Raw genomic sequence first — 26,778 nt, forward strand, 5'->3', positions numbered from 1 at the left:
TCACGTGACGCCATTTTCTACCATGTAGAGAGATCGCCCCGCCCCCCCCACCCCCCCCACCCCCGACCCTTGATCCCCCGCTTACGACGTCACAGGAAGTGACGTCGCCGCTGCTCGCGGAGGGACATCGCCCGCCAATAAAGGAAAAGGTATTTTTGAGCCTGGTTGGTGTGTGTGGCTGTCAATCAGCAGCGGAGGGGGGGTGGCCCCGCCTCCCGATGACGTCACTCTCGGGTCGGGCCCGCCCCCGCTGCCCCCCGCTGTCAATCATCGGAACTGGGGTCCGCCCAGGTCGGGTGTCACGTGATTGGCAGGTGGTGGGCGGGGTCATCCTGTGCACTTCCTGCCTGTGGGGGGGGCGGGAGGACACCCACTTCCTGTCGGGGGGCGGGACCATCACACGCCAGCCATGGGACTCCGTTTCCCAGAGGGCCGTGCGGTGGCGACAGGAAGTGGGTCCCAGATGGACAGGAAGTTGGTATTGGAGGGACAAGAAGTGGGCACAGGAGGGACAGGAAGTGGGTCCAGGAGAGACAGGAAGTGGGTCCCGGAGGGACAGGAAGTGGGTCCCGGAGGGACAGGAAGTGGGTCCCCGAGAGACAGGAAGTGGGCACAGGAGGGACAGGAAGTGGGTCCCGGAGGGACAGGAAGTGGGTCCCAGAGAGACAGGAAGTGGGCACAGGAGGGACAGGAAGTGGGTCCCGGAGGGACAGGAAGTGGGTCCCAGAGAGACAGGAAGTGGGCACAGGAGGGACAGGAAGTGGGCACAGGAGGGACAGGAAGTGGGTCCAGGAGGGACAGGAAGTGGTCACAGAAGGGACAGGAAGTGGGTCCAGGAGGGACAGGAAGTGGGCACAGGAGGGACAGGAAGTGGGTCCCGGAGGGACAGAAAGTGGGCACAGGAGGGACAGGAAGTGGGTCCCAGAGAGACAGGAAGTGGGCATAGGAGGGACAGGAAGTGGTCCCAGATGGACAGGAAGTGGGTCCAGGAGGGACAGGAAGTGGGCACAGGAGGGACAGGAAGTAGGTCCAGGAGGGACAGGAAGTTGGTCTTGGAGGGACAGGAAGTTGGTCTTGGAGGGACAGGAAGTGGGTCCAGGAGGGACAGGAAGTGGGTCCCGGAGGGACAGGAAGCTGGTTATGGACAGGAAGTGGGTTCAGGAGGGACAGGAAGTGGGTGCAGGAGGGACAGGAAGTGGGCACAGGAGGGACAGGAAGTGGGAACAGAAGGGACAGGAAGTGGGTCCAGGAGGGACAGGAAGTGGGTCCAGGAGGGACAGGAAGTGGTCACTTGAGGGACAGGAAGTGGGTCCAGGAGGGACAGGAAGTGGTCACAGGAGGGACAGGAAGTGGGCACAGGAGGGACAGGAAGTGGGCACAGGAGGGACAGGAAGTGGATCCCGGAGGGACAGGAAGTGGGCACAGGAGGGACAGGAAGTGGGCACAGGAGGGACAGGAAGTGGGTCCAGGAGTGACAGGAAGTGGGTCCAGGAGGGACAGGAAGTGGGTCCAGGAGGGACAGGAAGTGGGCACAGGAGGGACAGGAAGTGGATCCCAGAGGGACAGGAAGTGGGTTGCGGAGAGACGGGAAATGGGCCTCTCTCACACAGGAAGTCGCTTTATTCGCCCCGACCCGCCCTCCCCGCCCCGATGACCTCACTTCCTGGCCAGCATGACCTCGAGGTCGCCCCCGGTCGGGTGGCGCTGGAAGCGGGCGAAGCCGGCGGCGGCGGCCATGGCGCAGAACTCGGCCTCCGTGCGCTCGCGGCCGCGCGTCTGCAGCAGCATCGTCAGCGACAGGAGCAGCGCGCGCGCCGGGCCGCGGCCCCCGGGGGTCAGCACGGCCTCGACCAGGAGGACGGCGGAGTCTGGGGGGTGACGGGGGGACGCCCGTGGTGACCCCGTGACCTCTGGGTGACCCCTGTGACCCCCCTTAATCCCTGGGTGACCTCTGGGTGACCCATGGGTGACCTCTGTGCCCCCTGTGACCCTGTGTACCCATGACCTCTGTGTGACCTCTGGGCGACCTCTGTGACTCCCGTGACCCCTGGGTGACCTCTGTGTGACCTCTGCGACGCCTCGATCTCCGTGACCCCCGGGTGACCTCTGCGACCCCCTCCATGACCCCACGGGTTCCATGACCCCTGTTTGAACTCGGTTCCTCCTGGGTGACCCCCGTGACCTCCGGCCGACGTCCGTGACCCCCGCGACCCCCCCCGCGACCCCTGCGACCCCCGACCGGCCCCCGCCCGCCGCTGCTGACCCGGTCCGCCCGCGCGCCCGATCCTCCCCAGCAGCCGCGCGGCGTCTGCGTCCGTCCAGTCGTGCAGGACCCGGGCCAGGATGTAGAGGTCGGCGCGCGGGAGCGGGGACCGGAAGAAGTCGCCTGGGGGTCAAGGGGTCAGGGGGTCAGGGGGCGGGGCCTCCGGGGTCACGGGGGTGATGGGGCGGAGAAATCCCATCCCCCGATGCGTGATGGACAGGCGGGCGGGGCGGGGGCCCGCCCACCCGATACAGGAAGTGCCCGGACAGGAAACAGGAAGTGCCCGGACACAGGACACAGGAAGTGCCCGGACAGGACACAGGAAGTGCCCGCACAGGACACAGGAAGTGCCCGGACAGGACACAGGAAGTGCCCGGGGTTGGGACCTGGAAGCGCCCGGACAGGACACAGGATGTGCCCGCACAGGACACAGGAAGCGCCCAGACTGGACACAGGAAGCGCCCGTGCAGGAAACAGGAAGTGCCCAGACAGGACACAGGAAGTGCCCGGACAGGACACAGGAAGTGCCCGGACAGGACGCAGGAAGTGCCCGCACAGGACGCAGGAAGCGCCCAGACTGGAAACAGGAAGCGCCCGTGCAGGAAACAGGAAGTGCCCGGACAGGACACAGGAAGTGCCCGGACAGGACACAGGAAGTGCCCGGACAGGACACAGGAAGTGCCCGCACAGGACGCAGGAAGCGCCCAGACTGGACACAGGAAGCGCCCGTGCAGGAAACAGGAAGTGCCCGGACAGGACACAGGAAGTGCCCAGACAAAAAACAGGAAGTGCCCGAAGAGGAAACATAGGAAACAGGAAGTGCCCGGACAGGAAACAGGAAGTGCCCGGGCAGGACACAGGAAGTGCCCGGAGAGGACACAGGAAGTGCCCAGACAGGACACAGGAAGTGCCCAGACAGGACACAGGAAGTGCCCTGCAGGACACAGGAAGTGCCCTGCAGGACACAGGAAGTGCCCGGACAGGACACAGGAAGTGCCCGCACAGGAAACAGGAAGTGCCCGGACAGGACACAGGAAGTGCCTGGACAGGACACAGGAAGTGCCCGGACAGGACACAGGAAGTGCCCAGACAAAAAACAGGAAGTGCCCGAAGAGGAAACATAGGAAACAGGAAGTGCCCGGACAGGAAACAGGAAGTGCCCGGGCAGGACACAGGAAGTGCCCGGAGAAAACACAGGAAGTGCCCAGACAGGACACAGGAAGTGCCCGGACAGGAAACAGGAAGTGCCCGGACAGGAAACAGGACGTGCCCCGCCCCAGGCCCCGCCCCTCGCCCACCTCCCAGGAAGCGGACGGGCGGGTCCCCCCGTGGGCGCCGGAAGTGGGCGCGGGCGGCGGCGACGACGTCGCGGGTGTCGAACACAGACACGGAGCTGGCGGGGTGGAGGCGGGCACAGGCTGTGGCCAGGGCTCCGGAGCCGCCTGGGGGACGGGGGGACTCAGCGCAGCATCGGGGGGAGGGGAGGACTCAGCGCAGCACCCGGGGGGAGGGGAATACTCAGCGCAGCACCCAGGAGAGAGAGGAGGACTCAGCGCAGCACCCAGGGCAGAGGGGAGGACTCCGCGCAGCACCCAGGGGAGAGGGGAGGACTCAGCGCAGCACCCCGGGGGCCGGGCCTCACCGCCGACGTCACAGATGACCCTGAACTCCGAGAGGTCAAAGGCCGTGAGCACCCGGGCGCCGTAGACGCTCCAGGTGTCCTGCAGGGCACGCATGAAGAGCAGGCGCTCGGCGCGGGACCTGGGGGCGGGGCCTGGGGTGAGGGCGGGGCCTGGGGCGAGGGGCGTGGCCTCGGGTGAGGGGCGGGGCCTCCTGGGGCGAGGGGCGGGGCCTCCTGGGGTGAGGGGCGGGGCCTCCTGGGGTGAGGGGCGGGGCCTGGGGTGAGGGGCGGGGCCACGGAGGTGACGGACAGGAAGTGGGAGGAGGGCGGGGCCTCGGAGGTGATGGACAGGAGGGAGGAGGGCGGGGCCTCGGAGGTGATTGACAGGCGTCGTCACCTGTAAATGGCCTCGAACGGCTCCCGCGTGGCCACGCCCACCGCGCGTGCGTACTGGCTCCGCCCCTCCCTGTGGGCGGGGCCGGCCGGGGCCCCCAGAGGATGATGGGAGAAATCAGCACTCGGCTCACAGACGGACACGCAGGCCCCGCCCCCCAAGGCCCCGCCCACCACCCGAGGCCACACCCCCTATCGAAGGCCCCGCCCCACCCAGGCCCCGCCCACCGTAGACCCCACCCCTCCTGTAGGCCCCGCCCACCCCAGGCCCGCCCCTCCCAGACAGCCCCTCCCATTGTAAGCCCCCCCTCCCGCAGACTCCGCCCTGCTTGGGCCCCCCCCCCCACATCCCAGGCCCCGCCCCTTTCACATGGCCCCGCATATCCCAGGCCCACCCACCCCGATGCCCCCGCCCATGTTGAGGCCCCGCCCACCCGATGCCCCGCCCACCCCAGGCCCCGCCCCGTCCCACTGGCCCCACCCATTCCAGCAGGCCCCGCCCACCCCGGTCCTGCTTCTACTGCACGGCCCCGCCCACCCCAGGCCCCGCCCCTACTACACAGCCCCGCCCACCCCAGGCCCCGCCCCTACCGCACGGCCCTGCCCACCTCAGGCCCCGCCCCCTCCAGGCCCCTCCCACCCCAGGCCCCGCCCCTACCGCACGGCCCCGCCCAGCTGGCCCCAGCACCGCGCCGTCGTCCCTGCCAGGTAGCGCAGCATCGCGCGCTGAGACAGGGGGCTGCCCGCCAGCAGGAACCGGCGCGAGAGAGGCGTGAGGGAGAAGGCGGGGCCTGCGGGGAGAGGGGGAGGGGCCGGGGCGATGATGTCATCGGGGGCGGGGCCCGCGAGAAGGGGTGGGGCCGGGTGGAGGGCGACGTCATCGGGTGGGCGGGGCCTGGAGTGGGATGACGTCGTCTTCCCCTCGCCCCGCCCCCGTTCCCCTCCCCTATGATGTCATCGTCGCCCAGCCCCGCCCCCGTGACATCATCCCCTCCTCCTGGGCCCCGCCCCCATGATGACATCACCTAAAGGCCCCGCCCCCACGACGTCGCCGCCTCCTCCCAGGCTCCGCCCCTATGACCTCCAGGCCCCGCCCCCGGTGACATCATCATCACCTCCTTCCAGGTTCCGCCTTCTCCCAGGCCCCGCCCCCCAGTGATGTCATCACCTCCTTCCAGGCCCCGCCCCCGTGACCCCCAGGCCCCGCCCCCAGTGACATCACCACCCCAGGCCCCGCCCCCGTGACCCCAGGCCCCGCCCCCGCGACCCCAGGCCCCGCCCCCACGACCCCCAGGCCCCGCCCCCTGTGACGTCATCACCTCCTCCGCCCCCGCCGTCCTCCGCGCTCAGGAGCCCCAGCCCGGCGCAGGCGTCCAGCAGCCGCCGCGTCCCCCGAGGACTCGAACCCAGGGCCCGGGCAACCGCGGCGGTTTCGAGGGGCCCCGCGGCCAGGGCCTCGAACAGGCCAAGGTCGGAGGCCGTGAACAGGACCTGGGGGGGGGTGGGGGGACTCAGCGCAGCACCCGGGGGGACTGAGCACAGCACCCGGAGGGACTGAGCGCAGCACCCGGGGGGACTGAGCGCAGCACCCGGGGGGGGGGGTACTGAGCGCAGCACCTGGGGGGGACGGAGCGCAGTACCCGGGAGGGACTGAGCACAGCACCCTGGGGGGACTCAGCGCAGCACCCGGGGGGGACTGAGCGCAGCACCCGGGGGGACTGAGCGCAGCACCCAGGGGGACTGAGCGCAGCACCCGGATGGAGGACCCAGCACCCAGCAGCCAGGGACACGGAGTGCAGCACATGGGTGGACTCAGCACCCAGCACCTTCGTCTCAGCGGACTCGGTGCAGCACCTGGGGTGACTTAGTCCAACACCCAATGGGACTGAACACAGCACCCAGGGGGGGACTCAGCACCCAGCACCCTGGGGGACTCAGCACCCAGCACCTTTGTCTCCAGGGACTCAGAGCAGCACCCCGGGGAGGACTGAGCGCAGCACCCGGGGGAACTCAGCACCCAGCACCTGACTCTTAAGGGAGTTAGGACGGCCCAGGAGGGAGACTCAGCGCAGCACCCAGAGAAGGACCAAGTATAGCACCCAGGGAAAGGCAGCCCAGGGCACAGCGGCCAGGGACTCAGCGCAGCACCCCGGGGAGGACTGAGCGCAGCACCCACCTGCGAGACCATGAAGCCGTGCGCGTAGTCCATGAGGAGGCGGAAATCCCCGTCCTCGGGGTCCCCGTCCGCGGCCTCGGCCATCGTCGGCCCCGGGTGCTGGGTGCTAGGTCGATCTGGGATGGGCGGGGGGGGGACTGAGCGCAGCACCCGGGGGGACTGAGCGCAGCACCCGGGTGCTGGGAACTAGGTTAATCTGGGATGGGGGGGACTGAGCGCAGCACCCGGGGGGACTCAGCGCAGCACCCAGGTGCTGGGAACTAGGTCGATCTGGGACGGGCGGGGGGGACTGAGCGCAGCACCCGGGGGGACTGAGCGCAGCACCCGGGTCACCTAGCACCCAGCACCCGGCTCTTCGGCCATCTTCTGCCCCGGGTGCTGGGAACTAGGTTGATCTGGGATGGGCGGGGGGGGGGGGGGAGACTGAGCGCAGCACCCGGGGGGACTGAGCGCAGCACCTGGGTCACCCAGCACACGAATAACCCAGCCACGGGATGACCTAGCACCCAGCACCCGGATGACCTAGCACCCAGCACCCAGATCACCCAGCACCCAAACGACCTAGCACCCAGCACCCAGATCACCCAGCACCCAGGACTCAGCACCCAGCACCCAGGACTCAGCACCCAGATCACCCAGCACCCGGATCACCCAGCACCCGGATCACCCAGCACCCAGCACCCGGATCACCCAGCACCCAGATGACCCAGCACCCGGATCACCCAGCACCCAGATCACCCAGCACCCGGATCACCCAGCACCCGGATCACCCAGCACCCGGATCACCCAGCACCCGGGTCACCCAGCACCCGGATCACCCAGCACCCGGATCACCCAGCACCCGGATCACCCAGCACCCGGATCACCCAGCACCCGGATCACCCAGCACCCATATCACCCAGCACCCGGATCACCCAGCACCCGGATCACCCAGCACCCAGATCACCCAGCACCCAGATCACCCAGATCACCCAGCACCCAGATCACCCAGCACCCGGATCACCCAGCACCGTCTTTACCTGGCACCCAGACGACTCAGCACCCAGCACTGAGGTCACCTAGCACCCAGCACCCGGCTCCTCTGCCAGCCGGGTGCTGGGAACTAGGTCAATCTGGGATGAGCCAGCTGGAGCCGGTGACGGCCGGGCGTGGGGGGGGGACTGAGCGCAGCACCCGGGTCACCCAGCACCAGGATAACCTAGCACCCAGCACCCAGATTACCCAGCACCCGGATCACCCAGCACCCAGATCACCCAGCACCCCGCCCAGAGACCACACCGCAGACGCCGGGCGCAGGGGGGGCAACGACTTTATTGAACCCAGGCGGAGTCCGCGTGGTCACGGAGGATTCGAATTCGCACCCGGGGCGGGAAAAAAAAAAAATCTCAAACGACCTGGTGGGGGGGGAATGGGGGCGGCCATCTTCCCAGGGATTCGAATTCGCACCCGGGGCGGAAACAAAAAAAAAAAAAAAAAAAACCTCGCACTCGGACCCTGTTCCCAGCATGCCCCGGGGCCGTCCGTCCATCCGTCAGTCCTCACCGGGTCCACGCCCCGCGCCTCCGCGGTCACCGCGGCGACCGGGACCGGGACCGAGAACGGCGGCCGTGCCCGTGGCTGTGGCTGCTCCGGCGGCGCCGACCGCGACGACGGCGATGGCCGCCGCGCGACTCCTCGCACTCGGGCCCCCGGTGGTCGCCCTTGTCGTGCTCGCCGCCGCCGCGGTCGCGGGTCGGGGTTGTCGGGGTCGACGCGGCGTCCGCGCCTGGCTTAGGCGTCGCGTTCTCGGGCGCCATCTTGGGTTCGGGGTTCGAGTCCTGCGCCGCCGCTGCCGCCGCGGGTTCGGGGTTCGAGTCCTGCGGCGGCAACGGCGGCGTCGGGGGTGGTGGGGGCGCCCGCGCGTGGGTCACGCGGTGCAGGATGTCGAGCACGGGCCGCAGGAGGGCGTCGTTGGCGCCGGGTTCTGGATTCGAGGAGGCGGCGTCGTTGGCGCCGGGTCCCGGGTTCGAGTCGCCGGCGGCCGGGCGCTGTCCGAGCAGCAGGGAGAGCAGGCGCCGCCTCAGCTCGCGCTCCCGCCGCTGCAGCCCCAGCGCCCGCGCCTTCTCCTCCTCCACGCGGCGCAGCTCGGCCTCCTGCAGGCGGCGCCGCTCCTGCTCCTCCTGGCGCGCGCGGTGCTGGCGGCGCTGCTGCAGCTTCGCGGCCTGCGGGGGGGGGGGGGGGGGAGACTCGCACTCGGGACCCGGGACTTGCGCGCACGCGGGACGCTGAGGGTGTACGCGGCCGCGGGGGTGGGGGTGGGGCCTCGGGGCTGCGGTGGACTACATTTCCCAGAGTGCACTGCGGGGGTCGCATGGGGGCGGGGGGGAGCGGGGTGGGGTCGTCGGGGGCGGGGCCTGGGGCGAGGGGCGGGGCCTCAGGGTCCTGCGGACTCCGTGGTGTCCCAGAGTGCTGGGAGTGCACACGTGCGACACCGCGTGTATACACACACACCGCGCACACGTGCAACACCACGTGTATACACACACACACCGTGCACACGTGCGACACCAAATGCATACGCAGACACACACCGCGCACACGTGCGACACCACGTGCATACACACACACCCACCGCGCACACGTGCGACACCACATGCATACACACACACACACCGCGCACACGTGCGACACCACATGCATACACACACCCCGCACACATGCGACACCACATGTATACACACCCACCGCGCACACGTGCGACAGCAAATGCATACGCAGACACGGCGCACACGTGGGACGCCGCGTGTATACACAGACGTCTCACACACCGCGCACACGTGCGACACCACGTGCATACACACATACACCGCGCACACGTGCGACACCACGTGCATACACACATACACACCGCGCACACGTGCGACACCGCATGTATACACGCACACCGCGCACACGTGCAACCCCGCCTGCATACACACCGCGCACGTGCAACACCGCGTGTATACACACCTCCCACATGTATACATGCACACGTGCAATCCCGCCTGCATACACACCGCGCACACGCGCGACACCGCCTGCATACACACACATCGCGCACACGTGCGACACCGCATGCATACACACCGCGCACACGTGCGACACCGCCTGCATACACACGCGCCCACGTGCGACACCGCCTGCATACGCACCTCCACGCGGCCCAGCAGCTCGGCCACCAGCCGGATCGACTGCAGGTTGCGCTGGGCGAGCAGCAGCTTCCGCTCCTCCGTGCGGATCTTCTCCTGCAGGCGCCGCTGCTCCTCCGCCTGCTGCTTCTCCGCCCGGCGGCGGCTGTGGCGCTGTTCCCGCTCCCGCTGCTCCCGGCGGCGCAGCTTCTCCTCCCGGCGGCACGCGCGCTGCTGCTGCTCCAGCTGCTTCTGCTTCCTGTGGGGGGCGGGGCGGGGTGAGGTCATCGGGGGGGCGGGGCCTGGGGAGAGGGGCGGGGCCTCTGGACTACATTTCCCAGAGTGCTCTGCGGGGTCATACAGGGTGACGGTGAGGCCATCGGGGGCGGGGCCTGGGTGAGGGGCGGGGCCTGGGGTGAGGGGTGGGGCTTCTGGACTACATTTCCCAAAGTGCTCTGGGGGTCATACAGGGTGACGGTGAGGTCATCGGGGGCGGGGCCTTGGGGTGAGGGGCGGGGCCTCAAGGCCCTGTGGACTCCATTTCCCAGAGTGCATTGCGGGGTCATACAGGGGTCAGGCTGAGCGAGTGAGGTCATCAGGGGCGGGGCCTGGGGGTGAGGGGCGGGGTCTCTGGGCCCCGTGGACTACATTTCCCAGAATTCTCTGCAGGGTCATGCGGGGTGACGGTGAGGTCATTGGGGGCGGGGCCTGGAGTGAGGGGTGAGGTCATCGGGGCAGGGCCCCATGGACTCCATTTCCCAGAATGCTCTGAAGGGTCACACGGGGTCATGCGGAGCGGGTGAGGTCATCAGGGGCGGGGCCCGGGGAGAGGGGCGGGGCCTCAGGGCCCCGTGGACTACATTTCCCAGAGTGCTCTGCGGGGTCACACGGGGTCGTGGGGAGTAGGTGAGGTCATTGGGGGCGGGGCCTGGAGTGAGGTCATCGGGGGCGGGGCCCCATGGACTACATTTCCCAGAATGCTCTGCGGGGTCATGTGGGGTGACGGTGAGGTCATCGGGGGCGGGGCCTGGGTGAGGGGCGGGGCCTGGAGTGAGGGGTGAGGTCATCGGGGGCGGGGCCCCATGGACTACATTTCCCAGAATGCTCTGCGGGGTCACACGGGGTCGTGGGGAGGGGGTGAGGGGCGAGGCGACTGGACTACATTTCCCAGAGTGCTCTGGGGGTCATACAGGGTGACGGTGAGGTCATCGGTGGCGGGGCCTGGGGGTGAGGGGCGGGGCCTGGGGAGAGGGGCGGGGCCTCTGGACTACATTTCCCAGAGTCCTCTGGGGGTCATACAGGGTGACGGTGAGGTCATCGGTGGAGGGGCCATGGGGTGATGGGCGGGGCCTGGGGTGAGGAGCGGGGCCTGGGTGACTGGGCCCTGTGGACTACATTTCCCAGAGTGCTCTGCGGGGTCAGACGGGGTCGTGGGGAGCGTGTGAGGTCACCAGGGGCAGGGCGTGGGGTGAGGGGCGGGGCCTGGGGTGAGGGGCGGGGACTCCGGGCCCCATGGACTACATTTCCCAGAATGCTCTCCGGGGTCAGACGGGGTCATGGGGAGCAGGTGAGGTCATCAGGGGCGGGGCCTGGGGCGAGGGGCGGGGACTCCGGGCCCCATGGACTACATTTCCCAGAATGCTCTCCGGGGCCAGACGGGGTCGTGGGGAGCAGGTGAGCTCATCAGGGGCAGGGCGTGGGATGAGGGGCGGGGCCTGGGGTGAGGGGTGGGGTCTCTGGGCCACGTGGACTACATTTCCCAGAGTGCTCTGAGGGGTCATGCAGAGCGGGTGAGGTCATCGGGGGCGGGGACTGGGGTGGCCAATTTGTATATTCACGGGGCGGGGCATCCTTTGCGTGCCGTGATTTGCATATTCATGACCAAAGCCTCGTTTGCATGTGCACGCCACGGGGAGGGGGGGCGATTTACATACTATGATCTGCATATGCATGAGTATTCAGGACCTCATCTGCATACCGGGATTTGCAAATTCATGAAGCACGGGCCATTTGCATACTACGAGCCGCATGCACAGGAGCGCCTCGTTTGCATATGCGCGCCACGGGGGCGATTTACATACTACAATTTTCATATTAATGAGCAGCCAGGACCTCATTTGCATGCCGGGATTTGCATGCTCATGACCCCATTTGCATACCGGGATTTGCGTGTTCATGACCTCATTTGCATGCCGGGATCTGCATATTCATGACCTCATTTGCATGCCGGGATTTGCACATCATGGCCAGAAGCAAGGCGACAGGAAGTGGGCACAGGAGGGATAGGAAGTGGGTACTGGAGGGACAGGAAGTGGGTCCAGGAGGGACAGGAAGTGGGTCCTGGAGGGACAGGAAGTGGGCACAGGAGGGACAGGAAGTGGGCACAGGAGGGACAGGAAGTGGGTACTGGAGGGACAGGAAGTGGGTCCAGGAGGGACAGGAAGTGGGTGCAGGAGGGACAGGAAGTGGGCTCAGGATGGACAGGAAGTGGGTCTCGGATGGACAGGAAGTGGGTGCAGGAGGGACAGGAAGTGGGCACAGGAGGGACAGGAAGTGGGCGCAGGAGGGACAGGAAGTGGGCGCAGGAAGGACAGGAAGTGGTCCAGGAGGGACAGGAAGTGGGCGCAGGAGGGACAGGAAGTGGGTCCAGGAGGGACAGGAAGTGGGCACAGGAGGGACAGGAAGTGGTCCAGGAGTGACAGGAAGTGGGCACAGGAGGGACAGGAAGTGGTCCAGGAGGAACAGGAAGTGGGTCCAGGAGGGACAGGAAGTGGGCACAGGAGGGACAGGAAGTGGGCACAGGAGGGACAGGAAGTGCGTTCCTGATGGACAGGAAGTGGGTCCCGGAGGGACAGGAGGTGGTCACAGGAGGGACAGGAAGTGGGTCCAGGAGGGACAGGAAGTGGGCACAGGAGGGACAGGAAGTGGTCCAGGAGGGACAGGAAGTGGGCACAGGAGGGACAGGAAGTGGGTCCCGGAGGGACAGGAAGTAGATCCCGGAGGGACAGGAAGTGGGTCCAGGAGGGACAGGAAGTGGTCCAGGAGGGACAGGAAGTGGGCACAGGAGGGACAGGAAGTGGGTCCAGGAGGGACAGGAAGTGGGTTCCTGATGGACAAGAAGTGGGTCCCGGATGGACAGGAAGTGGCCCAGGAGGGACAGGAAGTAGGCACAGGAGGGACAGGAAGTGGGCACAGGAGGGACAGGAAGTGGGTCCAGGAGGGACAGGAAGTGTGTCCCGAATGGAGAGGAAGTGGATCCCGGAGGGACAGGAAGTTGGTCTTGGGGGGACAGGAAGTGGGTCCCAGATGGACAGGAATTGGGTCCAGGAGGGACAGGAAGTGGGCACAGGAGGGACAGGAAGTGGGCACAGGAGGGACAGGAAGTGAGTCCAGGAGGGACAGGAAGCCACCGCACAGCCACGCCCCGCCCCCGAAGCCCCGCCCCCGCGCTCACTGCTCCTCCTCCCGCCGCCGCTCCTCCGCCTCGCGCTCCCGCCGCTTCTGCTCCTCGCGCTGCAGCTCCAGCTCCAGCAGCTTCTGCTGCTCCAGCTGCCGCCGGATCGAGGCCTCGCTCAGGTGCTTGGTGGCGTCGAACGAGACCTGGGGGCGGGGCCGGGGGGGGGTGGGGGTGTGACCTCGGCGCCCGGAAACCCCGCCCACCGTCCCGTCGCCTCCTTGAACCCGAGCCCCACGCCCCGATGACACCACCTCGAACCCGAGTCCTACTCCCATCACCTCGCACCCAAGCCCCACGCCCCGCCCACACGGACCCGCCCACGAGCCCCGCCCCCCCCGCGGCCCCGCCCCCTACCTTGATGCCGCACGCCACCGCCTTGCCGTCCTTGCCCTTGTACATGAGCTTCGCGCCCCGCAGCGCCGCCATGGCGCGCACGAACCCCGCGTACTCGCGGTACTGCACGTAGGCCTCGAAGTGAAGCCCGCCGCCCCAGCCGAACGTGTGGAACCCGCCGCGGCCGCCGCCGCCGCCGCCCACGCCTCCGAGGCCGCCGCCCACGCCGAGGCCTCCGCCGACCCCGCCGACCGCCGCCATCTCCTCGCGGTACGGGTCCAGCATCGGGATGTCCACCTGCTGGATCTCCCCGAACGCCGAGAACGCCTGGCGCAGCACCGCCTCGCTCGGGCGCTCCGACCCGGCGGACACGGAAAACGGAGCGCTGGCGGAAGTGGACGAAGTGCTCGCGGAAGTGCTGGCGGAAGTGGCTTCACTCCTGGCGGAAGTGGCTTCACTCCTGGCGGAAGTGGACGAAGTACTGGCGGAAGTGGTGGCGGAAGTGGCTTCACTCCTGGCGGAAGTGGCTTCGCCGCCATGGCCGCCGGCGCGGGGCGCGAACCATCGGCAGGGCAGCCCCTCGAGGTGGATGGTGTCGGGCCTCTCGCCGGGCCGGGTCTCGTTCATGTCGGTGGCGTTGCGGAAGAAGGCGTCCCAGTCGTGGCGGGAGGGGGCGTCGGGGCGGAACTCGGCGGCGCGGACGCGGAGCGGGTCCGGGAACCCTGCGAGCTTGAGGCCTCGGCCGTCCAGCCGCGCCAGGAACGGCCGCACCAGCGCCCGCTGCTCCACCTCGCCCTCGAAGCGGATGAAGTCCAGCGTGCTCTTGGCGATGCGCAGCGACGAGAACTGCACATGCGGCACCCGCGGGGGCGGCGGGGCCGGCGCCGTGGAGGCCCCGCCCCCTTCCGCGGTGATGTCGTCGGGCCCCGCCCCCGCCACCATGGCCTTGAGCCGCTCCATCACCTCCCAGTTGGAGATCGACTTCCCCGGCGGACGGCGCGCGGGCAGCGCCACGCTGATCGCCAGCTTCGTGATCGGCTTCAGGTAGAGGCCGAGCGCCGGGCACAGCGGCGCCGCCTCCGATGGGTCATGCACAATGGTGGCCGCCGACATGGCTGACGGGGGAGAGGGGGGCGCGGGGCCGGTGAGGGACACGCCCACCCCGCCCGATCGTCCCCGCCCTGAAGCTCCGCCCACCACGTCCTCCCGACCAATCCGTGTCTCTGTCCTGCACTATGGCTCCACCCCCAAGGGTGAGCCCCTCCCATCCGTGTCCCTGTCTTCTAGCCCCACCCACCACGTCCTCCCAGCCAATTTGGGTCCCCGTCCTGCGCACTGGCTCCGCCCCCACAGGAGAGCTCCGCCCACCACGTCCTCCCAGCCAATCTGGGTCCCCGTCCTGCCCTCTGGCTCCGCCCCCACAGGAGAGCCCCGCCCTCCAGGCCCATCCGTGTCCCTGCCCTCTAGCTCCGCCCACCACGTCTTCCTGACCAATCCGGGTCCCCGCCCTGCCCTCTGGCTCCGCCCCCAAGGGTGAGCCCCGCCCTCACAATCCGCAACCACCCCTGCCCTCTAGCCCCGCCCCCACAGGAGAGCCCCGCCCACCACGTCATCAGGACCAATCCGTGCCTCTGTCCTGTCATCTGGCTCTGCCCACCACGTCATCCTGACTAATCCGTGTCCCCGTCCTGCGCTCTGGCTCCGCCCCCACAGGAGAGCCCCGCCTACCATGTCCTCCTGGCCAATCCGGGTCCCCGTCCTGTGCTCTGGCTCCGCCCCCCACAGGGGAGCTCCGCCCACCACGTCATCCTGACTAATCCGTGTCCCCGTCCTGCGCTCTGGCTCCGCCCCCACAGGAGAGCCCCGCCCACCAGTCCTCCTGGCCAATGCGTGTCCCCGTCCTGTGCTCTGGCTCCGCCCCCACAGGAGAGCCCCGCTCATCAGTGTCCCTGCCCTCTAGCTCCGCCCACCACATCATCCTGACCAGTCCATGTCCACGTCCTGCCCTCTGGCTCCGCCCCCCAAGGGTGAGCCCCGCCCACCACGTCCTCCTGGCCAATGCGTGTCCCCGTCCTGTGCTCTGGCTCCGCCCCCACAGGAGAGCTCCGCCCACAAGGTCATCAGGAACAATCGCTGTCCCCTCCTGACCTCTGGCTCCGCCCACACAGGAGAGCTCCGCCCACTACATCATCCTGACCAATCCGTGTCTCCGTCCTGACCTCTGGCTCCGCCCACCACATCCTCCTGACCAATCCGTGTCCCCGTCCTGCGCTCTGGCTCCGCCCCCATCGCTCAGGCCCCGCCCTCACCTAAATCAACAACTCACTGAGGCCACGCCCCCACCATCCTGGCCTTGAAGTCTCAGCCCCGCCCACTCTGACAGTCCTGCCAATCCCTGTCCCAGTCCTGCCCTGGAGCCCCGCCCCCAACAGCTAAGCCCCGCCCCCGGCTATTCCTGTCAATCCTAATCCCCTTCTGCCCACTGGCTCCGCCCCCATCCCTGAGGCCCCGCCCTCCCCTCTATAAACCCCTCATGCAGGCCACGCCCCCAACACCCCCTCCTTCTGCCCTTTAACTCCGCCCTCCCTGGCCACGCCCCCGCACCCCCAGCCAATCCCCTTCCTGTCCTTCCCGCTAACCACGCCCACACAGAAGCGCCGCCCCTCGCCCAATCCCGACTCCATTACCTGTCCTCTGGCCCCGCCCCCTTCTCAGCCAGGCTCTTTGGCCCCGCCCACATCCTGTAGCCCCGCCCTCCCCAGAGTCCTGGTCAATCCCCACCCCCGTCCTGCCGACTAGCTCCGCCCCCAACGGCTTCAGCCCCGCCCCTCACCCAGACCCCGCCCCCGCCGCTCCTCGGCCCCCCGCAGCCCCGCTCCTTTCCCCCCTCCCCTCGTCCGCCGCCCGAATCCGCCCCGAACCGGTTCAATCCGGGTCCCCGGGCGGCGGACGGGCGACTTCCGGGTTCGCACTCACCGGCCCGGGCTCCGCTTCCGCCTCCGTCCCCGTCCCGAGGCCTCCGCTGTGGCCGCCCGCTCCGTCCGCAACCGACGCTGCCCGCCGGGCGCCCGGATGATCCCGGTGACGCACTTCCGCCTCCGGGCGCGCGAGAAAAGTTCCGCCCGGTCAGCGCCGAGGGTCCTGGGAGCGCGAGAAAAGGAACGCAGGATGAGCCAAGGACTTCCGCCTCCGGGCGCGCGAGAAAAGTTCCGCCCGGTCAGCGACGCGGGTGCTGGGAGCGCGAGAAAAGGAACGCAGGATGAGCCAAGGACTTCCGCATCCGGCCGCGCGAAAAAAGTTCCGCCCGGTCAGCTCCGCAGTTTACGGCGCGCGAGAAAAGTTCCGGGGCCCGAGGGAAGCGGTTCCGCCTCTGGGCGTGCGAGAAAAGTTCCGCTTGGTCAGTGCCGCGGGTCCCAGGCGCGCGAGAAAAGGAACGCAGGATGAGCGAAGCACTTCCGCTTCCGGGCGCGCGAGATATGTTTTGCACGGTCAGCGCCTCCGTTTGCGGCGCGCGAGAAAAGTTCCGGGGCCCGAGGGACCCGGTTCCACCTCCGGGCGCGCGAGAAAAGTTCCGCACGGTTAGCGCCGCGGTTCCGGCCGCGCGAAAAAAGTACCGCCGGCCTAGGAACTCTGTTCCGCTTCCGGGTGCGCGAGAAAGAAATTCCGCCAGCCGCGGGACGCGCGAGAAAGGTTCCGCTGGCCGACGGACGCGCTTCTGCACTCGCGAAAAAGCAATTTGGGCTTGCGAGAAAAGTTCCGCGGGCCGAGGGACGCGCTTCCGCGTCAGGACGTGCGAAAAAAAAAAGATCCGCGGAACAAAAGACTCGCGAAAAAGAGACCGCCCCGGACGACGAACGCTGTTGCGCTTCCGGGCCTGCGATAAAAGTTCCGCGTAGACGAGGGGAACGCTTTTGGGCGCGCGGAAAAAAAAGTACCGGCGGCCGGACGTCCGGTTCTGTCCGGACCCGCGGAAAAAAATCCGTCCGTTCCGGGTTCGCCGCGCCGCCGCCCGCGATGATAACGGAGCAACGCGGGCGCCCGTGCACATCGGTTCCGCTTCCGCCGGATGTTCCTCTTCCGGTGAGGGCCTGGCGCTTTGGTTCCGGGGTGCTGGCGGGGCGAATCGGGGTTTCAGCGTGAGCCGCGGGACCCGCGCCCTCTGACCCGGAAGCGCAACCACCCCTCTCACGGCGACCCGGAAGTGACCTCGTTCCACGAGGAGACGCGGGTGACAGAGGAGGAGGAGCTGATGCGCCACTACGTGGACAGCGGGAGCCCATGTGGGCGTGGGGGCTGGGCCTGGGCGGGGGCGGGGCATGTGACATCGTCACCGGGGGCGGGGCCTGTGACATCAGCAGGGGGCGGGGCCAGGGAGGGAAAAAACAACACACACGGGGTCACCAAACTCCTACACAAGCCGCCAAGCCCTGCGCTCCCTGCCCATTGTCCCCTCCCCCCGGGGAGACAGGAAGTGGGCGTGTCCCCGGGGAGGAGACAGGAAGTGGGCGTGTCCCCGACGCCGAGGCCCCGCCCCCTCCCCCCCCCCACCCGCAGGGACAAGGCCGGCGGGTACTTGCTGCAGGGCCTGCTGGGGGCTGCGGGGTGCGACCCCCGACCCCCGACCCCTGAACCCCCGACAACCCCACAACCCCCTGACCCCCCCCTGACTTCCATGACCCCTGAACCCCTGATCTCTGACCGGAAAAATAAACCCGAGGGTCGCGCCCCGACCTCTGACCGCTGACCCCCTGACCCCCCGGGACCCCCCGACCCCCCCGTGACCCCCCTGTGACCTCCCCTGACCCCCCGTGACCCCCTCACCCCCCCTGGCCGGAAAATAAAAATGAAAACAAACCCGAGGGTTGCGCCCCAACCTCTGACCCCGTGACCCCCTGACCCCCCCGGGACCCCCCCCCGGGACCCCCCCCGTGACCCCCCGACCCCCGTGACCCCCCTGACCCCTGACCCCCCTGGCCGGAAAATAAAAATGAAAACAAACCCGAGGGTCGCGGAGTTTGCCGTCATCGCTCCCGGTTCTTGTTTCGTCATCCGCTCGTTTGCTCGATACAGGTTTATTTTTTTATTCGTTATTAATTTATCCCCGATTTATTAATGTATCACCAGTTATCATTTTACTAATGAGTTTGTTCATCGTTACTTTGTCACTGGTTTGATTTCCTTACGAATTTATTTTGATTTATCGTCAATTTATCCCTGTTTTTTTTTTATTTTAATTATTAATTCTTCCCCGATTCGCTCGCTTTTTTGTTTCCGTCGACCGTTCATTCATCAATTTACTCATTACGAGTTTACTTCGGTTTATTTATTAATTTATCAATTCTCCGTTATTATTAATTTATTATTTATTAATTTATTATTTACGAACTTATTATTTATTAACTTATTATTTATTGATTTATTATCCATCAATTTAGTATTTATTAATTTATTATTTACCAATTTATTATTCACTAATTTATTATTTTTATTAATTTATTATTTACTAATTTATTATTTATTAATTTATTATCTATTAATTTATTACTTATCAATTTATTAATTCTCCGTTATTATTAATTTATTATTTATTGATTCATCATTTATTAATTCATTATCTATTAATTTATTATTTATTAATTTATTATTGATTAATTCATTATTTACAATTTATTATTTATTAATTTATTATTTATTAATTTCTTATCTATTAATTTATTACTTATTAATACTCCATTATCATTAATTAATTATTTATTATTTTATTATTTACTAACTTATTAATTCTCCGTTATTATTAATTTATTATTTATTAATTTATTATTTACTAACTTATTAATTCCCCGTTATTATTAATTTATTATTTATTAATTTATTATTTAATAACTTAATATTTATTAATTTATTATTGATTAATTTACTATCTATCAATTTATTATTTATTAATTTAGTATTTATTAATTTATCATTTATTAATTTATTAATTCTCCGTTATTATTATTTTATTATCTATTAATTTATTATTTATTAAGTTATTATTTATCAATTTATTATTTATCAATTTATTATTTATTAATTTATTATTTACTAATTTATTATTCATTAATTTATTATCGATTAATTTATTATTGGTTAATTTATTAATTCTCTTGCGACGCGTTTGTTATTGACTCATTCGTTGCCGGCTCGTTAATTTATTATTTGTTATGAATTTTATGAATGATCCGGCGCCGATTTATTGATTTATCGCTAATTTATTAATTTACTTATCACTGGGCACCCGGGGTACTGAGCACTGAGCACCCAGGGGTACCGAGCACCGAGCACCCAGGGGTACCGAGCACTGAGCACCCGGGGGTACCGAGCACTGAGCACCCAGGGGTACCGAGCACCCGGGGTACCGAGCACCGAGCACCCAGGGGTACCGAGCACCGAGCACCCAGGGGTACCGAGCACCCGGGCTACTGAGCACCGAGCACCTGGGGTACTGAGCACCGAGCACTGAGCCCCGATCCGTAAGCACTGAGTACTGAGCACCGAGTGATGGAGGAAGGTCATTGGCTAATAAAGGCACTGCCCTGGCCCATTTTATTGGTTAGAGGATAGGTGGGAGGAGTAAACAGAACAAAATGCTGGGAGGAAGAGGAAGTGAGCTCGGAGACTCGACCGCTTTCCTCGCGGGAGCAGACGCCTGAGAGAGACGCCATGCCCTGCTCCCAGGATGAAGCTCGGACCCAGGATGGACTAGGCTAGAATCTCCCCGGTAAGCGCACCTTGGGGTGCTACACACAGATGATTAGGAATGGGCTAAATTAATATGTGAGAATTAGCCTAGAAGAGAATGGGCCAAGCAGTGATTAAAAGAATACAGTTTGTGTGTTGTTATTTCGGAGCATAAGCTAGCCATGTGGGCGGCCGGGTGTGGGGGACGCAGCCCTGCCGCCCCATATTACTACAACCGAGCACCCAGGGTACTGAGCACCGAGCACCCAGGGTACTGAGCACCGAGCACCCGGTGTACTGAGCACCGAGCACCCAGGGTACCGAGCACCGAGCACCCAGGGTACCGAGCACCGAGCACCCAGGGTACTGAGCACCGAGCACCCAGGGGTACCGAGCACCGAGCACCCAGGGGTACCGAGCACCGAGCACCCGGGGTACCGAGCACTGAGCACCCAGGGGTACCGAGCACCTGGGGTACCGAGCACCGAGCACCCAGGGGTACCGAGCACTGAGCACCCAGGGGTACCGAGCACCGAGCACCCAGGGGTACCGAGCACCCGGGCTACTGAGCACCGAGCACCTGGGGTACTGAGCACCGAGCACTGAGCCCCGATCCGTAAGCACTGAGTACTGAGCACCGAGCACCCAGGGTACTGAGCACCGTGCACCCAGGGTACTGAGCACCGAGCACCCAGGGTACCGAGCACGGAGCACCCAGGGGTACTGAGCACCGAGCACCCAGGGTACTGAGCACCGAGCACCCGGTGTACTGAGCACCGAGCACCCAGGGTACCGAGCACCGAGCACCCAGGGGTACCGAGCACCGAGCACCCAGGGGTACCGAGCACCGAGCACCCGGAGTACTGAGCACCGAGCACTGAGCCCCGATCCGTAAGCACTGAATACTGAGCACCGAGCACCCAGGGTACTGAGCACCGAGCACCCGGGGTACCGAGCACTGAGCACCCAGGGGTACTGAGCACCGAGCACCCAGGGGTACCGAGCACCCGGGGTACCGAGCACCGAACACCCAGGGGTACCGAGCACCGAGCACCCAGGGGTGTCGAGCACGGAGCACCCAGGGGTACCGAGCACTGAGCACCCAGGGGTACCGAGCACCCGGGGTACCGAGCACCGAGCACCCAGGGGTACTGAGCACCGAGCACCCGGGGTACTGAGCACCGAGCACTGAGCACCCGGGGTACTGAGCACCGAGCACCCAGGGTACTGAGCACCGAGCACCCAGGGGTACTGAGCACCGAGCACCAGGGTACTGAGCACCGAGCACCCAGGGGTACCGAGCACCGAGCACCTAGGGTTACCGAGCACCGAGCACCCAGGGGTACCGAGCACCGAGCACCCAGGGGTACTGAGCACCAAGCACCGAGCACTGAGCCCCGATCTGTAAGCACTGAGTACTGAGCACCGAGCACCCAGGGTACTGAGCACTGAGCACCCGGGGTACTGAGCACCGAGGACCCAGCGTACTGAGCACCGAACACCCAGGGGTACCGAGCACCAAGCACCCAGGGTACTGAGCACCGGGCACCCGGGGTACTGAGCACCGAGCACCCAGGGGTACTGAGCACCGAGCACCCGGGGTACTGAGCACTGAGCACCCAGGGGCACCGAGCACCGAGCACTGAGCCCCCATCCGTAAGCACTGAGTACTGAGCACCGAGCACCCAGGGTTACCGAGCACCAAGCACCCAGGGGTACCGAGCACCGAGCACCTGGGGTACTGAGCACAGAGCACCCGGGGTACTGAGCACCGAGCACCCGGGGGTACCGAGCACTGAGCACCGAGCACCCAGGGGTACTGAGCACTGAGCACCCGGGGGTACTGAGCACCGAGCACCCGGGGTACTGAGCACCGAGCACCCAGGGGTACTGAGCACCGAGCACCCGGGGGTACTGAGCACCGAGCACCCAGGGGTACTGAGCACCGAGCACCCGGGGGTACTGAGCACTGAGCACCCGGGGTACCGAGCACTGAGCACCCAGGGGTACTGAGCACAGAGCACCCAGGGTACTGAGCACCGAGCACCCGGTGTACTGAGCACCGAGCACCCAGGGTACTGAGCACTGAGCACCGAGCACCCGGGGTACTGAGCACCGAGCACTGAGCACCCATCCATAAGCACTGAGTACTGAGCACCGAGCACCCGGGGTACTGAGTACTGAGCACTGAGACCCGATCCGTAAGCACTGAGCACTGAGCACCCAGGGGTACTGAGCACCGAGCACCCGGGGTACTGAGTACCGAGCACTGAGACCCGATCCGTAAGCACTGAGCTCTCCTCATCTTTAGGGGGCTTTCAAAGCAAACGTTATTAGTTAATCATAATTAACTAATAGTTATTAGTTAACTAATTATTAGTTATTTATTAGTTAATACATTCACTGGGGCCCTCTGATCCCCCTGCAGGCGGCTCCACAAGCCATGGAGGTGATTGCAGAGCAGCAGCAGGTGGAAGGGGGAAGGGGGGGGGAGCAGCAGTTTTTCTCCTTTTCTCCCTTCTCCTGCATGCTTCTCCTGCATGCTTCTCCTGCATGCTTCCCCTGCATGCTTCTCCTGCATGCTTCTCCTGCATGCTTCTCCTGCATGCTTCTCCTGCATGCTTCTCCTGCATGGCTGCAAGGTGGTTAAACCAGCCTGGCTGGAGCAGCAGGCAGGCAGGCAGGAGCCCGGCCTTTGATGCCAGGGATACACTGCTATACCCAGTCCATCCCTGACTACAGGCAAAGTTGCCACCACGGGGAATCTTTGGAGACATCGCCTCGCCACCCCATGTCCCCAGGGACCCCAGGGTCACCCTGTCCCCTCCCTGACCCTGACAACACCCCACCCCTAGTCCTGCCACCACCATCAATGCCCCACCCCTAGTCACACCCTAACCCTAGGTCTAACCCACACCCCAGCCACACCCCACCATGTCCCCAGGGTCACCCTGTCCCCTCCCTGACAACACCCCACCCCTAGTCCTGCCACCACCATCAATGCCCCACCCCTAGTCACGCCCTAACCCTAGGTCTAACCCCAACCCCAGCCACACCCCACCATGTCCCCAGGGTCACCCTGTCCCCTCCCTGACAACACCCCACCCCTAGTCCTGCCACCACCATCAATGCCCCACCCCTAGCCACACCCTAACCCTAGGTCTAACCCTAACCCCAGCCACCCCCCACCATGTCCCCAGGGACCCCAGGGTCACCCTGTCCCCTCCCTGACAACACCCCACCCCTAGTCCTGCCACCACCATCAATGCCCCACCCCTAGTCACGTCCTAACCCTAGGTCTAACCCTAACCCCAGCCATACCCCACCATGTCCCCAGGGTCACCCTGTCCCCTCCCTGACAACACCCCACCCCTAGTCCTGCCACCACCATCAATGCCCCACCCCTAGTCACGCCCTAACCCTAGGTCTAACCCTAAACCCAGCCACACCCCACCATGTCCCCAGGGACCCCAGGGTCACCCTGTCCCCTCCCTGACAACACCCCACCCCTAGTCCTGCCACCACCATCAATGCCCCACCCCTAGTCACGCCCTAACCCTAGGTCTAACCCCAACCCCAGCCACACCCCACCATGTCCCCAGGGTCACCCTGTCCCCTCCCTGACAACACCCCACCCCTAGTCCTGCCACCACCATCAATGCCCCACCCCTAGTCACGCCCTAACCCTAGGTCTAACCCTAACCCCAGCCACACCCCACCATGTCCCCAGGGACCCCAGGGTCACCCTGTCCCCTCCCTGACAACACCCCACCCCTAGTCCTGCCACCACCATCAATGCCCCACCCCTAGTCACGCCCTAACCCTAGGTCTAACCCACACCCCAGCCACACCCCACCATGTCCCCAGGGTCACCCTGTCCCCTCCCTGACAACACCCCACCCCTAGTCCTGCCACCACCATCAATGCCCCACCCCTAGTCACGCCCTAACCCTAGGTCTAACCCCAACCCCAGCCACACCCCACCATGTCCCCAGGGTCACCCTGTCCCCTCCCTGACAACACCCCACCCCTAGTCCTGCCACCACCATCAATGCCCCACCCCTAGCCACACCCTAACCCTAGGTCTAACCCTAACCCCAGCCACCCCCCACCATGTCCCCAGGGACCCCAGGGTCACCCTGTCCCCTCCCTGACAACACCCCACCCCTAGTCCTGCCACCACCATCAATGCCCCACCCCTAGTCACGTCCTAACCCTAGGTCTAACCCTAACCCCAGCCATACCCCACCATGTCCCCAGGGTCACCCTGTCCCCTCCCTGACAACACCCCACCCCTAGTCCTGCCACCACCATCAATGCCCCACCCCTAGTCACGCCCTAACCCTAGGTCTAACCCTAAACCCAGCCACACCCCACCATGTCCCCAGGGACCCCAGGGTCACCCTGTCCCCTCCCTGACAACACCCCACCCCTAGTCCTGCCACCACCATCAATGCCCCACCCCTAGTCACGCCCTAACCCTAGGTCTAACCCCAACCCCAGCCACACCCCACCATGTCCCCAGGGTCACCCTGTCCCCTCCCTGACAACACCCCACCCCTAGTCCTGCCACCACCATCAATGCCCCACCCCTAGTCACGCCCTAACCCTAGGTCTAACCCTAACCCCAGCCACACCCCACCATGTCCCCAGGGACCCCAGGGTCACCCTGTCCCCTCCCTGACAACACCCCACCCCTAGTCCTGCCACCACCATCAATGCCCCACCCCTAGTCACGCCCTAACCCTAGGTCTAACCCCAACCCCAGCCACACCCCACCATGTCCCCAGGGTCACCCTGTCCCCTCCCTGACAACACCCCACCCCTAGTCCTGCCACCACCATCAATGCCCCACCCCTAGTCACGCCCTAACCCTAGGTCTAACCCTAAACCCAGCCACACCCCACCATGTCCCCAGGGACCCCAGGGTCACCCTGTCCCCTCCCTGACAACACCCCACCCCTAGTCCTGCCACCACCATCAATGCCCCACCCCTAGTCACGCCCTAACCCTAGGTCTAACCCCAACCCCAGCCACACCCCACCATGTCCCCAGGGTCACCCTGTCCCCTCCCTGACAACACCCCACCCCTAGTCCTGCCACCACCATCAATGCCCCACCCCTAGTCACGCCCTAACCCTAGGTCTAACCCTAACCCCAGCCACACCCCACCATGTCCCCAGGGACCCCAGGGTCACCCTGTCCCCTCCCTGACAACACCCCACCCCTAGTCCTGCCACCACCATCAATGCCCCACCCCTAGTCACGCCCTAACCCTAGGTCTAACCCCAACCCCAGCCACACCCCACCATGTCCCCAGGGTCACCCTGTCCCCTCCCTGACAACACCCCACCCCTAGTCCTGCCACCACCATCAATGCCCCACCCCTAGCCACACCCTAACCCTAGGTCTAACCCTAACCCCAGCCACCCCCCACCATGTCCCCAGGGACCCCAGGGTCACCCTGTCCCCTCCCTGACAACACCCCACCCCTAGTCCTGCCACCACCATCAATGCCCCACCCCTAGTCACGTCCTAACCCTAGGTCTAACCCTAACCCCAGCCACACCCCACCATGTCCCCAGGGTCACCCTGTCCCCTCCCTGACAACACCCCACCCCTAGTCCTGCCACCACCATCAATGCCCCACCCCTAGTCACGCCCTAACCCTAGGTCTAACCCTAACCCCAGCCACACCCCACCATGTCCCCAGGGACCCCAGGGTCACCCTGTCCCCTCCCTGACAACACCCCACCCCTAGTCCTGCCACCACCATCAATGCCCCACCCCTAGTCACGTCCTAACCCTAGGTCTAACCCTAACCCCAGCCACACCCCACCATGTCCCCAGGGTCCCCAGGGTCACCCTGTCCCCTCCCTGACAACACCCCACCCCTAGTCCTGCCACCACCATCAATGCCCCACCCCTAGTCACGCCCTAACCCTAGGTCTAACCCCAACCCCAGCCACACCCCACCATGTCCCCAGGGTCACCCTGTCCCCTCCCTGACAACACCCCACCCCTAGTCCTGCCACCACCATCAATGCCCCACCCCTAGTCACGCCCTAACCCTAGGTCTAACCCTAACCCCAGCCACACCCCACCATGTCCCCAGGGACCCCAGGGTCACCCTGTCCCCTCCCTGACAACACCCCACCCCTAGTCCTGCCACCACCATCAATGCCCCACCCCTAGTCACGCCCTAACCCTAGGTCTAACCCCAACCCCAGCCACACCCCACCATGTCCCCAGGGTCACCCTGTCCCCTCCCTGACAACACCCCACCCCTAGTCCTGCCACCACCATCAATGCCCCACCCCTAGTCACGTCCTAACCCTAGGTCTAACCCAAACCCCAGCCACACCCCACCCCTAGCAATGCCCTAACCCTAGGTCTAACCCTAACAGGCTCCAAAGCTACAGAGAAACCCTCTCTCAAAAAAAAAAAACCAAAAAATAAAAATAAATAAATAAAAAAATGCTTGTGAAACAATTATAAAATGTGTGGCTTTAAAATGGGCATTCTTTAAACGTCTGTTATCTTGTATTTTTTTTAGTTAAGTAATTAATTAGTTGTTTTTTTAAACAAATAATTGTTTTTTTTTTAAGATTTTATTTATTTATTATGTATACAACATTCTGTCTGTGTGTATGCTTGCAGGCCAGAAGA

General features: G+C 64.2%; 2 protein-coding genes across 3 annotated transcripts; both read right to left on the minus strand.

The window, feature by feature from the left end:
- Window positions 1-1,649: 1,649 nt before the first annotated feature.
- On the minus strand, window positions 1,650-8,008 carry LOC121445347 (acetylserotonin O-methyltransferase-like). The gene is made up of 9 exons (XM_041647442.1): window positions 7,996-8,008; window positions 6,454-6,569; window positions 5,597-5,768; window positions 4,936-5,068; window positions 4,282-4,350; window positions 3,906-4,024; window positions 3,562-3,705; window positions 2,264-2,386; window positions 1,650-1,868 (listed from the first exon to the last, which is right to left on the minus strand). The coding sequence occupies exons 2-9, from the start codon at window positions 6,535-6,537 to the stop codon at window positions 1,657-1,659; spliced, it is 1,056 nt and encodes a 351-aa protein (XP_041503376.1). The 5' UTR covers window positions 6,538-6,569; window positions 7,996-8,008; the 3' UTR covers window positions 1,650-1,656.
- Window positions 7,737-16,463, minus strand: LOC121445346 (A-kinase anchor protein 17A-like). Of its 2 annotated transcripts, none has more exons than XM_041647439.1 (5): window positions 16,366-16,463; window positions 13,411-14,504; window positions 13,054-13,199; window positions 9,624-9,858; window positions 7,737-8,654 (listed from the first exon to the last, which is right to left on the minus strand). In XM_041647439.1, exons 2-5 carry the CDS (start codon window positions 14,500-14,502, stop codon window positions 8,022-8,024), a joined length of 2,106 nt encoding a protein of 701 aa, XP_041503373.1. In that variant the 5' UTR covers window positions 14,503-14,504; window positions 16,366-16,463; the 3' UTR covers window positions 7,737-8,021. The 2 variants fall into 2 exon arrangements, with proteins under 2 accessions (XP_041503373.1, XP_041503375.1); XM_041647441.1 differs by lacking the exon at window positions 16,366-16,463 and adding an exon at window positions 15,118-15,317.
- Window positions 16,464-26,778: the final 10,315 nt, after the last annotated feature.

This window comes from Microtus oregoni, unplaced genomic scaffold (genome assembly GCF_018167655.1).
Source record: "Microtus oregoni isolate MIOR12 unplaced genomic scaffold, Mior012 000178F_ref0000233, whole genome shotgun sequence".
Taxonomy (NCBI): Eukaryota; Metazoa; Chordata; class Mammalia; order Rodentia; family Cricetidae; genus Microtus; species Microtus oregoni.